The sequence below is a fragment of the Bufo bufo genome, chromosome 2 (assembly GCF_905171765.1).
Source record: "Bufo bufo chromosome 2, aBufBuf1.1, whole genome shotgun sequence".
Taxonomy (NCBI): domain Eukaryota; kingdom Metazoa; phylum Chordata; class Amphibia; order Anura; family Bufonidae; genus Bufo; species Bufo bufo.
In genome coordinates this window covers 738,346,726-738,363,349 of record NC_053390.1, presented here as the reverse complement: position 1 = coordinate 738,363,349, position 16,624 = coordinate 738,346,726, and the positions used below count along the sequence as shown (strand labels likewise).

At 44.4% G+C, this 16,624-nt stretch overlaps 1 protein-coding gene across 7 annotated transcripts in view; it reads right to left on the bottom strand.

The window, feature by feature from the left end:
• APBB2 (amyloid beta precursor protein binding family B member 2) overlaps positions 1 to 16,624 on the bottom strand; it is a 349,600-nt gene that overhangs the window by 205,441 nt on the left and 127,535 nt on the right. For all 7 annotated transcript variants that reach the window (XM_040418935.1, XM_040418940.1, XM_040418941.1 and 4 more), the window contains one exon: positions 1,165 to 1,235. In XM_040418935.1, the coding sequence (XP_040274869.1) occupies positions 1,165 to 1,183 (19 nt within the window). In that variant the 5' untranslated portion in view covers positions 1,184 to 1,235. The remainder of the gene's footprint in view (positions 1 to 1,164; positions 1,236 to 16,624) is intronic.

The window sequence follows — 16,624 nt, the reverse complement described above, 5'->3', positions numbered from 1 at the left end:
CCCCAAAGTTATGGAGAGGCTGGCGACTCTACATAACTTCAGCGATTCACCGCCATTACAGGGGGTTACTAAGACCAGCATCTAAAACACTGGTCTTAATATGTGCCCGATTGTTTCTTAAACCAGTTCTAAAGGACGTGAGGATTCCCCACAGACAAAACCCATGTGCTGATAATTAACTTAGTGAATAATTAAAGGGATCTTCTGCTTTCAACCGTTAACAGGCTCCCGTCAAAAGAGGTTGATCACAGGGTATCCCGCTGCTAGGACTCCCACCACTCAGCTATAATCTGCAGAGGAACCTGACAGCAAGTGTTCAGTTCTCCTGTAGTGCCTCCACAGGAGAAGTAAAGTACTGCATGGTGCTTACTGAAATCATTGGGCTGGCAATGCAAAGCATGAATGTGTTGGGTCCTCCACAGCAAGATATGCTCCTTGTTGTTACTTCTTGCTTTGGTTAAGGCCTCATGCACACACCCATATGTGGTCTGCAAATTGACGATCTGCAAAATATGGATATAATTTCTGCCGCATACGCATTTTTGGTGAACCCACTGACTTCAATGGGCCCATGGTCCGCATTTTGCAGCCAAGTATAGGAAATGTTATAGCTCTTTGTGGAATGGTCATATGGATGCGGAAAGCACATGGATCATCAGTGTACTTTCTGCATCCATAGGTCCGTTCTGCAAAAAGAATATGTCCGCAAAAGTCAATGGATTAACCAAAAAAGTTCAGACGACACATGGACTGGATCAGCAGTTTACGGACCACAAAATGGACACATTCATGTGCATAAAGCTTAATAGGGAGCATCCTGATCAAGGGACTCCACCTTCTAATGGCTCATAATTCCCTAATAGGGTCTCTGAATGTAGGTTAAACACCCCTTTATGAAAATTCTGACCACATGATCTGTTGGGGTTCCTTAAGGACTGTACTGGAGAACATTAGATTAAAGGAATAAAAGCTATGATGAGTAGTAAAGTTTAGTGGGAATATTCACCTTTCAAAATGTTAAAAAAATGTTAGTAAATCGTTTTCAAATCAGTTGTAAAAAAGAAACCATCTCAAAATGTTGACATGAAATAAGTGGAATGAAATAAGACAAATAATAAGTAACATATGGAAACACCAGACGGAATATGCTTAAGGGATGCTAACCTTGGAGGACTTCAGACATGGGTCACGGGGGACGTCAGCAATGGATCAGGAAAAAGGTTAAAGTTAGCAATCTGAAAAGAGGGATGATGGGAAAAATTAAAAACAAGGAAGTGACTAATATATAATAAATAACTCGGTGTAAGAGGGCACAAAAAGAATAAAACAGAAGTCAAACGTAAACCAAATGGCAAATCATTAATAGCAATCATTATGAAGATAAATAAGTAGATACCAAGAGAGTATATACATGTGCCATGAGAAAGTCTCCTCCTCTCTGCTGCTACTGCTTCCATTGGCATTACATAACCACTTATAACCAACTATATACAGTCCTGATCAAAAGTTTAAGACCACTTGAAAAATGGCAAAAAATCATATTTAGCATGGCTGGATCTTAACAAGGTTCCAAGTAGAGCTTCAACATGCAACAAGAAGAAATAAGATGGAGACAAAACATTTTTTGAGCATTCAATTTAATGAAAACAACGATTAAACTTAAACAGGCTGTTTTTCAGCTGATAAAAATTTTAGGACCACATGCCTTTAAAAAGCCAAATCTGTGCAAAGATGTGGATTCATTGTCATTTTCTGTCAGGTAGTCACACGTTGTGATGGCAAAGGCAAAAAAACTCTCCCTTTTTGAACGTGGTCGGGTTGTTGAACTGCATAAGCAGGGTCTCTCACAGCCGCCATCGCTGCTGAGGTGGGACGCAGTAAGACAGTAATTTGGAATTTCTTAAATCATCCTGACGGTTATGGAACAAAAAAGTCAAGTGGAAGACCCAAAAAAAAATTTCATCAGCACTGAGCCGGAGGATCCAATTGGCTGTCCGTCATAACACTGGACCATCTTTGACCCAAATTAAGGCCCTTACTGGTGTGACTGCAGCCCCATAACCATCAGACGGCATCTGAGACTGAAGGGCTTCAAAAACAAAAAACGTCTTCAAAGACCTCGTCTCCTTGAACGCCACAGAACTGCTCGTTTGGACTTTGCAAGAGAGCACCAAACATGGGACATTCAAAGGTCGAAGAAAGTTTTATTCTCTGATGAGAAAGTTTAACCTTGATGGTCCTGGTGGTTTCCAACGTTACTGGCATGACAAGCAGATCCCACCTGAGATGTTTTCTACGCGCCACAGTGGAGGGGGCGCCATAATGGTCTGGGGTGCTTTTTCCTTCAGTGGAACAATGGAGCTTCAGGAAGTGCAGGGGCGTCAAACGGCCGCTGGCTATGTGCAAATGTTGCAGAGAGCATTCCTCATGACTGAGGGCCCTCGTCTGTGTGGTAACGACTGGGTTTTTCAACTGGACAACGCTACAGTACACAATGCCCGCAGGACAAGGGACTTTTTCCAGGAGAATAACATCACTCTTTTGGCCCATCCTGCGTGTTCCCCTGATCTAAATCCAATTGAGAACCTTTGGGGATGGATGGCAAGGGAAGTTTACAAAAATGGACAACAGTTCCAGACAGTAGATGGCCTTCGTGCGGCCGTCTTCACCACTTGGAGAAATGTTCCCACTCACCTCATGGAAACGCTTGCATCAAGCATGCCGAAACGAATTTTTGAAGTCATAAACAATAACGGCGGAGATACTCATTACTGAGTTCATGTTTGGAAGTTGGATTTCTGTTTTGGGGGGGGGGGGTTTAAAGTTTTTTTTGGAGGTGTGGTCCTAAACTTTTGATCAGCTGAAAAACAGCCTGTTTCAGTCTATTCGTTGTTTTCATTAAATTGAATGCTTAAAAAATATTTTAATAACACTCCCATTTCTTCTTGTTGCATGTTGAAGCTCTGCTTGGAACCTTGTTAAGATCCAGCCATGCTAAATATGATTTTTTGCCATTTTTCAAGTGGTCTTAAACTTTTGATCAGGACTGTATTAAAAGCATTCACATAGAGCATGAAACAATATTGCATACATATAAACCAGACAGCAATCATTAAATTTACATTGCAATTTTAATATTATAACATTAAAGGGGTTATCCGAAACTATCAAATGCCCCCCCCATATGCCGGGCCCCTCACACTGATTCTACTTACCTGGCTCCCCGCTCCGCCACGGCTGCTTCTCCCCGTGCGTGGATGAAAACCTCCGGTGTCAGGGGGGTGGTTGGCAGCCAATGGCAGGCAGGGACAGGGATGGGGACGAGCCTCCCTAGCGTCACCCACGATTCTAGGGAGGCTCGTCCCCGTCACCGTCTGCTATTCGCCGCCCCCCCCCCCCCCCCCACTGACACTGGGTGTTTTCATCTGCGCACGGGGAGAAGCAGCAGCGGTGGTGCGGGGACCAGGAGTGGTGCAGGGAGCAGGGAGCCAATGGCAGACGGTGACGGGTGACTGTGCCCCTTCCCCCCCCAACACTGGATGTTTTCATCCACGCACAGGGAGAAGCAGCAGTGTTGCTGGGTCCAGGAGAGGCACAGGGAGCGGGGAGCCAGGTAAGTACACTCAGTGTGAGGGGCCAGGCATATGGGGGAGCATTTGTTAGCATTGTCGGATAACCCCTTTAAGTCTGTTCTTACATTTAGACATGAGAATTTTCCTCCATTCGCTCCCTCTTGATGGGCGATTAACCTCTTCAATTCCCAAAAATTGGAATCACCTGAATGAACTCTACAAAAATGTCTTGTGGTATACATAGCGCAACGCACACTGTGACGGTTTCACTATGTGCAAATAGAAAGATAGAATCAGAGGACACATTGATGATTCTGGCAATGTAGAAGGTTGCAATTCCTCCAATGTTTGAAGACATTTTTGTACAGTTCATTCAGGTGATTCCAATTTTGGGAAACTGAAAGGGTTAATCCCCCAGTGAGAAGGGGCGATTGGAGGAAAATTCTCCTGAATCGAGAAATATATTGGTGTAAATGTCAGAATCGACTTAATGTTATATTACTAAAATTGCAATATAAATGTAATGATTAATATCTGCCTAAGGCTACTTTCACACTCGCGTTTGGTGCGGACCCGTCATGGATCTGCACAGACGGATCCATTCAGATAATACAACCGTCTGCATCCGTTCAGAACGGATCCGTTTGTATTATCTTTAACATAGCCAAGACGGATCCGTCTTGAACACCATTGAAAGTCAATGGAGGACGGATCCGTTTTCTATTGTGCCAGATTGTGTCAGTGAAAACGGATCCCCACTGACTTACATTGTGTGTCCGGATGGATCCGTTTGGCTCAGTTTCATCAGACGGACACCAAAACGCTGCAGGAATGGAGATGGAACGGAGGCAAACTGATGCATTCTGAGTGGATCCTTATCCATTCAGAATGCATTAAACTGATCCGTTTTGGACCGCTTGTGAGAGCCCTGAACAGATCTCACAAATGGAAAGCCAAAACGCCAGTGTGAAAGTAGCCTTATACGTATGCAATATCATTTCATGCAATATGAGAATGTTCTTAATAAATGGTTGTGGTTACGTAATGCCGATAGAACCGGTAGCAGCCTGAGAGGAAGAGAATTTCTCATGGTTCATATGAAGACTCTCTTGGTCTCTAGTACTGTCAGGTTTTGATTTAGGACCTGTTTATCATCTGAAACGCGTCAACCAGATTGCTACTTCTCCATTTCCGTTACTACACTGCTAGAGCAGATTGCAGATACGCTGTGGATATTTGGTTCCGTTTGGAGTTTTTCCGCTACAAACTGAACACCTTTATCTTTAGATTTGACCTAAGATATGTTTGTATCTTCCACTAAGTCAAATGATAATTAACTCACGATTGGAAAAATTACCTATTTTGATGAAATTATTAGCAGTAAATGTATTATTAGAGCATATAAATGTCATCATCGCAGTGGAATACATGGCCAATGCTCTACATAGTCAGCCATTCATCTCAAAGGCTGCCATGTTTTACCGCATTTAGCCTGCAGTGACCACTACAGGAAAATGTCTGCCGGCTTTCTCCTGCGATTACCCTTTTGAATAGTTTCTGTTTGGCTGAAGTTCACACCTGTTCTTTTTAAACCATAACTAGTGAGCAAAGTATTGTAAATATTGATTTGGCCGCTTCACCAAATTTTCCCAAAAAATCCACTTTGTGACGAATTACTTCGTCACGAGGTGCATTTTTTTGTAAGTAGTGGGTGCAATGACAGAGCGGCGACTGCGCAGCTGATCGTGGCATCTGACAGTAATAATTTTATTAAATCATAAATAATTTTATTAAATCATAAATAATTTTATTAAATCATACTTACTGTACCTCATCCATTTGGTCCCGATGAGCCGGCTGCCGTCATCTTGATTGAAGATCTAACGTGAAATCTTGCATGGCCCATGGTGACATCATCATATTGGCCAGCACGGTGACGTCATATGTCACCGCGCGCAAGACTTTGTGTGAGCCGCTGGCTCGTTGCAATCAAATGGATGAGGTAAGTAATTTTTTTTTTTTTTTTTTACCGCCATTCAGGGAAAATTGATTCGCTACCACAAAGCACGAGGAAATTCACTAAACACTAGACATAACCAGTTCAAATGTAAATGAAAGAAAATGTATATTTGTGTCACTTGGTTTATTAGGTTCTCAATACATAATTGTATGGCTCATATCATAATGTAACTGCATTTTATGCCCAATTAAAGCTTTTCAAGAACCAGCACAAAAAATTCTACTTTAAAGGCTATGTACACCTTCGGGGCAATTTTTTCATGATTGCATTTTATTCATTTTAAGCTAAAAAAAAAAAACATTTTTAAAGGGTGTTTACTAAGAAATGTTCAGCAGTTTTTGTAATACATGCAATTAAAAATCAGTCTACTTACAGACTGATTTTTAATTGTGCCTCCTGAATTCCATCAGCTGACCGCTCGTGTGAAGCCTTATCTCTGATCTAAAGACCTCATAAATATTCATTGAAACCATATTCTTATCAGTTTGATAAGAGTTCAGCTATAATGAGTGTTAATGAAGTCAGGAGATCAGAGATAAGACCGTCAGTTGACAGAATTCAGGAGGGACAATCTGCAAATGGAATGATTTTAACTGCATGTATCACAAAATCTGCTGAAAATGTTTAAGAAAGACCGAATGAATTTACCGTTATTTTTAGACAAAATGAATAAAATGCAATCGTTAAAAAATTGCTCTAAAAGGTGTCCATAGCCTTTAACTTATTGTTATTAGAATTATTGGTAAAAAGAAACTGGACTATTACATTAGTCATCACCACATTAAACTAAAAACTATAATAAAACAGACTGCTATTGAAAAGACAATATTAACAATGAGTATAAAAAACAATAGGGTCCTGCAAAATTTAGTCTAATTTTAGAATAAATAGGAATCTTTTTTAATTAAAAGGTTAATTCAGCTGTGCATTTATGTATATTTAGCGATGGTGGCAAGTCCACCTAATGTAGAAGACTTTTTATGGCAATAATGCACATGGTGACGTTGCATTATTAGATAATAAACCCTTTGAAGCCATAGGGAAGGGTTAATGCCCACACTGATATCATAATGAGGGAATAAGGTGCACAGTGATGTCACAGACCAAAAATAATAAACAAACATAGTGATGTCACAGCTAATGCCTTAGGACAGTGATGTCACAACAGATGTAACAAAAAAAAAAAAAAAGCACAGTAACATAGTACAAGGTTAACAAACACAGTGATGGCACAGTATAGCAGTAAGGAACACAATGGAGGAAATTTACCATGCAGGTAATATTTAAAGTCAGTTTTCCTTTACTTTGCGTTAACGTAATTTGTGCAAACTTTATCACATGTTGGTTGTTGTTTAATAAGTCTAATGCATCTTTAAACATGACACTTTTGTCTAGACATGCTACTCCAGCTCTTCTACTCCACCCCCATAATGGAGTGAGACTGCGCCTTTTTAGCGACTTTTAACATTACAGTTGATAAGTCTGGAGTTAAACTAATTAACATAGTTGACCACACCCACTTTCCAGAGACATTTATAAAAACTGAGTGAGTAGTGTAAAAAATAAAAATAAAAAAGCCAAAACTTAGCAAAACCATCTTTTTGTGACTTTTTGAAGCCAGAATTTTGGAGTGTAGGACTTGCTAAATTCCCTCTAGTGCTTTTACAGTTCAGGAATAATTCAAGGGGTAGTCCCATCACAGACAATAAGGGCATAACGCTAGGATCTCACCTCTGTGGCCCGCACCTACACCGAGAACGGAGCAGGGAAAGGTGGTGGAGAGCGCACCACGCTTGTGCAGCCACAGCTCCCATTTATATCTATGGGGCCGACGGAAATAGCCGAGCAAGCGCTCAGCTATTTTCGGCAACCCCCCAAAGATATATGGAGGGCAGCTGCACATGCGCAGTGCACTGTCACGCTCGTGTGTGGGAGGAAAACACCACACCGAGCATAGGGGGGAAAGAGGATACCGGAATAAGGCCTGGAAACTAGGGAAGGAAGATGGACACCTCCTAGAGGAAACCCTAACTCCAGTCCTGACAGACTACCAGTATGAACAGGCCCCAAAGGTAGGCAAGTTCATACACTAGATACCTAGAATCCTATCTCACCCTATAGGACCCTGGAACTAATGTCAGGACTAAATCTACCTGTTCCTCCAAAAGGACGAACAGGAGTCTCCCTTAGGCCTAATGACAAACAACAGGGAAAGGCAACACACACACACACACATATATATATATATATATATATACTGTATTTTAACTTTGATATGATGCAGCTGCATCTTTAGTAAGTAAGTTTTAACCCTTGATACACTGAGCACTTTTGTACCTCACATAAGACCCTTGACGTCGCACTGTTTGGAGTCAAGGGTTACAAGTATTTGTATATGAACTAGATCTTGTACTGTATAACACTGACAGGATGACCACTGATAATATGGGTTTTACAGTTTTCATATTTGACATGTATAGATGTAACACGAGTATGTATTACACACAGAGTGTCATGTGATGTTTTTGTTGAAGATCATGTGACTTTATTGCTAACATGTGGATTCACTAATTGCACTGAATGTGGATTGATTTGTGGGTATATATACCCAGTAGTAAGCACTGTTGTATAGCTTGACAAAGGCCTCATTGAGTAGGCCGAAACGTTGCTGGGAATAAAGTTTTGGAGTTTTCACCCTGTCACCAAAACCTGGAAGTGCTGCCTCGTTATTTGAAAACTATACATATATATATATATATATATATATACACTGCTCAAAAAAATAAAGGGAACACTTAAACAACACAATGTAACTCCAAGTCAATCACACTTCTGTGAAATCAAACTGTCCACTTAGGAAGCAACACTGAGTGACAATCAATTTCACATGCTGTTGTGCAAATGGGATAGAAAACAGGTGGAAATTATAGGCAATTAGCAAGACACCCCCAATAAAGGAGTGGTTCTGCAGGTGGTAACCACAGACCACTTCTCAGTTCCTATGCTTCCTGGCTGATGTTTTGGTCACTTTTGAATGCTGGCGGTGCTTTCACTCTAGTGGTAGCATGAGACGGAGTCTACAACCTACACAAGTGGCTCAGGTAGTGCAGCTTATCCAGGATGGCACATCAATGCGAGCTGTGGCAAGAAGGTTTGCTGTGTCTGTCAGCGTAGTGTCCAGAGCATGGAGGCGCTACCAGGAGACAGGCCAGTACATCAGGAGACATGGAGGAGGCCGTAGGAGGGCAACAACCCAGCAGCAGGACCGCTACCTCCGCCTTTGTGCAAGGAGGAACAGGAGGAGCTCTGCCAGAGCCCTGCAAAATGACCTCCAGCAGGGCACAAAATTGCATGTGTCTGCTCAAACGGTCAGAAACAGACTCCATGAGGGTGATATGAGGGCCCGATGTCCACAGGTGGGGGTTGAGCTTACAGCCCAACACCGTGCAGGACGTTTGGCATTTGCCAGAGAACACCAAGATTGGCAAATTCGCCACTGGCGCCCTGTGCTCTTCACAGATGAAAGCAGATTCACACTGAGCACATCTGACAGATGTGACAGAGACTGGAGACGACATGGAGAACGTTCTGCTGCCTGCAACATCCTCCAGCATGACCGGTTTGGCATTGGGTCAGTAATGGTGTGGGGTGGCATTTCTTTGGAGGGCCGCACAGCCCTCCATGTGCTCGCCAGAGGTAGCCCGACTGCCATTAGGTACCGAGATGAGATCCTCAGACCACTTGTGAGACCATATGCCGGTGCGGTTGGCCCTGGGTTCCTCCTAATGCAAGACAATGCTAGACCTCATGTGGCTGGAGTGTGTCAGCAGTTCCTGCAAGACAAAGGCATTGATGCTATGGACTGGCCCGCCCGTTCCCCAGACCTGAATCCAATTGAGCACATCTGGGACATCATGTCTCGCTCTATCCACCAACGTCACGTTGCACCACAGACTGTCCAGGAGTTGGCAGATGCTTTAGTCCAGGTCTGGGAGGAGATCCCTCAGGAGACCGTCCGCCACCTCATCAGGAGTATGCACAGGCGTTGTAGGGAGGTCATACAGGCACGTGGAGGCCACACACACTACTGAGCCTCATTTTGACATGTTTTAAGGACATTACATCAAAGTTGGATCAGCCTGTAGTGTGTTTTTCCACTTTAATTTTGAGTGTGACTCCAAATCCAGACCTCCATGGGTTAAAAAATTTGATTTCAATTTTTTTATTTTTGTGTGATTTTGTTGTCAGCACATTCAACTATGTAAAGAACAAAGTATTTCAGAAAAATATTTAATTAATTCAGATCTAGGATGTGTTATTTTTGTGTTCCCTTTATTTTTTTGAGCAGTGTATATATATATAAACAAAATACAAAAGGGAAAGGAAACACTTATCTTCAATGAAGCTTTGGTAGCAACAGGAACTCAGCCGAGAACCAAACACAAGCTAACCACAAGTCCAACAGGGAGAAACAACAATAAATAGAGAAGGCTAAATGACCACAATAGCCACACCTGGGGAAAGAAGGTGTTGGAAGCACCAGAAACAACACAGACGTCATTTGATCCAAAAGGAAAACATGTCAGATCAAACCACGGTCTCACAGATCTCCTGCCACCTGTCTTGGGAACGTCCGTATATCTCGGTACGTCCGTGACATGTGCCCTCCACCACCTTTCTCCGCTCCGTTCTCGTTGCAGGTGTGGGACCCGCACCTATCAGACAATGGGGGACATATCCTAGCGATATTGCCTCCATTGTATTTGATGGGAATAGAATACCCCTTTAACATTGATGCCACACCACATGGGTAAGAAACACAATGATAAAGCAGAAAATAATGCACACAGTTACATCACAGTGCACATTATGATAAATAGTTATATTTCTTTACATGACAGACTGGCTATGGGTCCAGGGGTAAATGCAGTCTCTGCACCTGTACAGCTACGCCCCTTCAGCTTCAGTCTTTTAATTGAGGTTATCAGGCAGTATGCTCCTAGCAAGCAGTCTGTCACAGTTTTTTAGCTAAAAGCCAAACTGGCAGTCAGCCCCAGGCACAGAAGAAGCAATGAGGCTTGGCAGGACTCAAATCACACTCTAAAGCTTCTCCAATTGCAATATTACTCTGACTTTTTAACGAAATACTGACAATGTATATACCATATGTTCTTCTTATGGGCAATTCTTTTTTGCACTGCAAAAGAACCGCTGTTAACCCCCAAATGAATCATGCTACAATTGTTATAACATTACATCTTGATAAAATGTAGATAACACACTTGGAAGAATAATTACAGATAAAAACTAATAAAAAAAATCAAGGACATATTTCAGCCAGGAAATGAATCACCTCAATTCTCCCCGGCATTGCTCAGCAGTACAGGACATAAGGCCTCCTTTTCCCATACAGCCAGGCTACTCCTTTGTCCATGATTATAGGAAGTTCTATATTTCAGGAAGAGGTCCAGACTACACCCAGTATTATAGGAAACTGTAAAAGCCCATGTAATACTAAAAGATAACCTTAATCCTAAGGCCTTTTTCACACGGGCGTTGCGGGAAAATGTGCGGGTGCGTTACGGGAACACCCGCGATTTTTCCACGCGAGTGCAAAACATTGTAATGCGTTTTGCACTCACGTGAGAAAAATCGCGCATGTTTGGTACCCAAACCCGAACTTCTTCACAGAAGTTCGGGCTTGGGATCGGTGTTCTGTAGATTGTATTATTTTCCCTTATGACATGGTTATAAGGGAAAATAATAGCATTCTGAATACAGAATGCTTAGTAAAACAGCGCTGGAGGGGTTAAAAAAATAATAATTTAACTCACCTTAGTCCACTTGATCGCGTAGCCCGGCATCTCCTTCTGTCTCCTTTGCTGAACAGGACCTGTGGTGAGCATTCATTACAGGTCAAGGACCTTTGATGACGTCACTCCGGTCATCACATGATCCATCACCATGGTAAAAGATCATGTGATGGATCATGTGATGACCGGAGTGACGTCATCAAAGGTCCTGTTCCTGTATTTAATGCTCACCACAGGTCCTATTCAACAAAGGAGACAGAAGGAGATGCCGGGCTACGCGATCAAGTGGACTAAGGTGAGTTAAAGAGAACCTGTCACCAGGATTTTGCGCATAGAGCTGGGGACATGGGCTGCTAGATGGCCACTAGCACATCTGCAGTACCCAGGTCCCATATCTCTCTGCGCTTTTATTGTGTTAATAAACTGTTTTGAGTGATATGCAAATTACCTGATATGAGTCCTGTAGCCGGAGATGAGTCAAGCGTCAAGGAGCCCAGCACCGCCCCGCGTCCTCCGAATCTCCTCCTTGCCGGCTGACGTCACAGAGCTGGAGCGCCGAAATCTCGCGATGCGCGAGCTAGCGCATGCGTAGTTCGTTCCCTGTGCTGATGCCAGCACAGGGAATGAACATGATGCCGACACTGCGCATGCGCTAGCTCGCGCATCGCGAGATTTCGGCGCTCCAGCTCTGTGACGTCAGCCGGCAAGGAGGAGATTCGGAGGACGCGGGGCGGTGCTGGGCTCCTTGACGCTTGACTCATCTCCGGCTACAGGACTCATATCAGGTAATTTGCATATCACTCAAAACAGTTTTTTAACACAATAAAAGCGCAGAGAGCTATGGGACCTGGGTACTGCAGATGTGCTAGTGGCCATCTAGCAGCCCATGTCCCCAGCTCTATGCGCAAAATCATGGTGACAGGTTCGCTTTAAATTATATATTTTTTTTTAACCCCTCCAGCGCTGTTTTACTATGCATTCTGTATTCAGAATGCTATTATTTTCCCTTATAACCATGTTATAAGGGAAAATAATAATGATCGGGTCTCCATCCCGATCGTCTCCTAGCAACCGTGCGTGAAAATCGCAACGCATCCACACTTGCTTGTGGATGCTTGCGATTTTCACGTAACCCCATTCATTTCTATGGGGCCTGCGTTACGTGAAAAACGCACAAAGAGGAGCATGCTGCGATTTTCACGCAACGCACAAGTGATGCGTGAAAATCACCGCTCATGTGAACAGCCCCATAGAAATGAATAGGTCAGTATTCAGTGCGGGTGCAATGCGTTCACCTCCCGCATCGCATCCGCACGGAATACTCGCTCGTGTGAAAGGGGCCTAAAAGTGTCTATAATGAATACTGCAGCAGTGCAGTAATAAGAACATACACATAGTAACACTGAAACATAGGAAATTCATGTACTACATAAATAAAGCACAATTCCTTTAAACCAGCATCCAGTGGTCCAGAACTTTCAGCACAGAACCGTCAAATAATCTGGACACTGACTGACTGCGGCTGAATTATCTAGATGACTTGATCAGTAAAGATAAGCCTAGCAGTTCTTCATCCTTTTCTCCTTCTTTCCAATCTGCGTCTGACTGTTAGGCCCCTTTCACACGGGCGAGTTTTCCGCGCGGGTGCAATGCGTGAGGTGAACGCATTGCACCCGCACTGAATCCGGACCCATTCATTTCTATGGGGCTTTGCACATGAGCGGTGATTTTCACGCATCACTTGTGTGTTGCGTGAAAATCGCAGAATGCTCTATTTTGTGCGTTTTTCACGCACCGCAGGCCCCATAGAAGTGAATGGGGCTGCGTGAAAATCGCAAGCATCCGCAAGCAAGTGCGGATGCGGTGCAATTTTCACGCACGGTTGCTAGGAGACGATCGGGATGGGGACCCGATCTTTATTATTTTCCCTTATAACATGGTTATAAGGGAAAATAATAGCATTCTGAATACAGAATGCTTAGTACAATAGGGCTGGAGGGGTTAAAAAAATAAATAATAATAATTTAACTCACCTTAATCCACTTGTTCGCGCAGCCGGCATCTCTTCTGTCTTGTTCTGTGAGGAATAGGTCCTTTGATGACGTCACTACGTTCATCACATGATCCATCACCATGGTGTTTGGGTCTGGGTACCACATTCAGTTTTTTATCACGCGAGTGCAAAACGCATTGCACCTGCGCGATAAAAACTGAACGGAACGCAATCGCAGTCAAAACTGACTGCAATTGGGTACCTACTCACGCGGGTTTGTCACAACGCATCCGGACATTATCCGGACACGCTCGTGTGAAAGAGGCCTAAGGCAACTGGCTGCAGCCGAAGCCCTCCCCCACTGCCCTGTCTGCAATGGGAGAGTAGGGGTCCACAGTTTCTGCCCCCTGGTCTCCATAAGCTAAAAACTGAAGGTACAGTATGAAAAAAAAATTAAAGGGGTTTTGCCATCTCAGACAATGGGGGCATATCGCTAGGATATGCCCCCATTGTCTCATAGGTGGACGGAGCGGAGAAATGTACGGAGGGCGCACTGCACATGCGCAGCCGCCCTCCATTCATTTCTATGGGGCCGCCGAAGATAGCCGAGCCAGTGGCTCGGCTATTTCCATCTTCCCCATAGAAATGAATGGGAGCAGGGGCCGCGCGTGCGCAGTGTGCTCCGATTCACTTCTATGGGAGCAGCGCTTGGTGGTGGACGGACCCCGGAAAATACTCCTTTAACATATATGTTCTTAACAAAAAATTGCTCCAAAACGGATTATTTTTATAAATCTGTTCACTTCATGAGCTGCAAAAAAATCTAAGTGGAAAAAATGTCTAGCACTTTCTACCATCTACAGGTATAATTGCACAACTGAGGACATATGGGCTTGTCATAATAATAAGCTAGCAGTGCTGCGAAACCACACACTGCCATATTTATGTACTACCAATACAAACTCATCTATCTCCAAATGCATTGCTGCATTTAATCATTCCAAAGCTGGATCTGTGGACTCATTGTTGTATCGAGATAAAGAGCCAAGTACGTGTAATGCATGAATGTTATGCAGCCGAAATGTTTAGGAGCAAAGTTGTGTCACTTCAGCAAATAGCATTTATCATGTAGAAAAAGTTAATACAAGGCACTTACTAATTTATTTTTATTATCCATATGTGAGGAATGTGGAGTTATGATCTAATTCCAGCCATGATCTAATTCCAGCCATTTTCTGTCAGATACCAGAGGGAGCAAGCTCCACAGGGGCTCTGGCTTCAAAGCAGACCACATGTTTGCCGTTCACACCTCTCTGGCAGGATGAATGAGTTGGTCATCAGAACAAAAGAATCCATCAGACATCATGGAACCTGGGGTTTATAAGGAAATATGAATTGCCCGTCCATCACAGGCATAAACCAGTTGCCGTATTTTTCGCCCTATAAGACGCACCTAGGTTTTTGAGGAGGAAAATAAGAAAAAAAAAATTTGAACCAAAAGGTGTGCTTTTGGTGGACTTTGAACTAATGGTAGCCTGTGAATGACACTATTATGGGGGATCTGTGGATAACGCACTGTTATGGGGGATCTGTAGCTGACACTGTTATGAGCGTCTGTGGATGGCACTGTTATGGGGTCTGTGGATGACGCACTGTTATGGGGTCTGTGGATGGCACTGTTATGGGGGCATCTGTGGATGGCACTGTTATGGGGGCATCTGTGGATGGCACTGTTATGGGGGCATCTGTGGATGGCACTGTTATGGGGGCATCTGTGGATGGCACTGTTATGGGGGCATCTGTGGATGGCACTGTTATGGGGGCATCTGTGGATGGCACTGTTATGGGGGCATCTGTGGATGGCACTGTTATGGGGGCATCTGTGGATGGCACTGTTATGGGGGCATCTGTGGATGGCACTGTTATGGGGGCATCTGTGGATGGCACTGTTATGGGGGCATCTGTGGATGGCACTGTTATGGGGGAATCTGTGGATGGCACTGTTATGGGGGAATCTGTGGATGGCACTGTTATGGGGGCGTCTGTGGATGGCACTGTTATGTGGGTGTCTGCGGATGGCATGACACTGCTATGGGGGGATCTCTGGATGACAGATAAATAGCATCTTATGTTATGTGTCATCCACAGATCACCCCCCCCCCATAACAGTGTCCCTGTGAATGACCCCCAATACCGGGGGTGGGGGCTGGCATCTACAGTAGTTTTGTAATGGCAGCGGGGCCCAGTGCAGTCATTCTATTCTATTGCACCGGGCTCCGCTCACTGTAATAATTGTATCTAACTGCAGGCAATGTTTAACTATAGAAAATCTTCAATCCAGCAGCCTGTACTTACGACCATAACAGGCAGGAGGCTGGGCGGGCGGGCGTGCACTGGCAGCGTAACTCACTACATCACGCGCCCATGGCGCCTGCTTCATTCATAAAGTGGGCGGAGCAGGCACGTGATGTAGTGAGTTACGCTGCCAGTGCCCGCCCGCCCAGCCTCCTGCCTGCTATGGTTGTAAGTACAGGCTGCTGGATTGAAGATTTTCTATAGTTAAACATTGCCTGCTGTTAGATACGATTAGTACAATGAGCGGGGCCCGTTGCAATAGAATACAGTGACCGCACTGGGCCCCGCTGCCCTTACAAAACAAGATGCCGGCCCCCAGCCCCTCCTCCCTCCTCGCTGATACACCTCCGACTGAGCTGTGCAGCATGCGGTCGGCGGTGTATCAGTGTAAACTGCAGCATTCGCCCCATAAGACGCACTGCCATTTCCCCCCCCCACACACACTTTTGGCGTCTTATAGGGCGAAAAATACGGTACATATCCGTAACCCTGGGGCCAAGACGGACTTGCCCCTGGTAACAGTTTGGGGGTAGAATGCCAGGAAGGGGAGATGCAGAGATCTCCCAGTAGGAACCTAATAACGGCACCATGTTTGGTCTCCACCCAGAACCATCTCCCTGTGACCTTCTGGTATGGAGCTATGGGCCATAATGGGTTTTGTGGGTCTTTGGCTACCAGGATAACAAAGGGAGGGTGTACTCCTCCCAGAGGGAGGGAGTGGAGTGACCGACTACAGGTAAAAAGGCTGTCATGGTCTTACCTGCTTGCTGCTCTCCTTCGTTTGACATATGCTGGCGGCCATCTTGGTTTCTTGTAGCCTTCCACCCTGCGGCTCCTCCTTCCCCTGGGAGGAGCTAGATGCCTAGCTCAT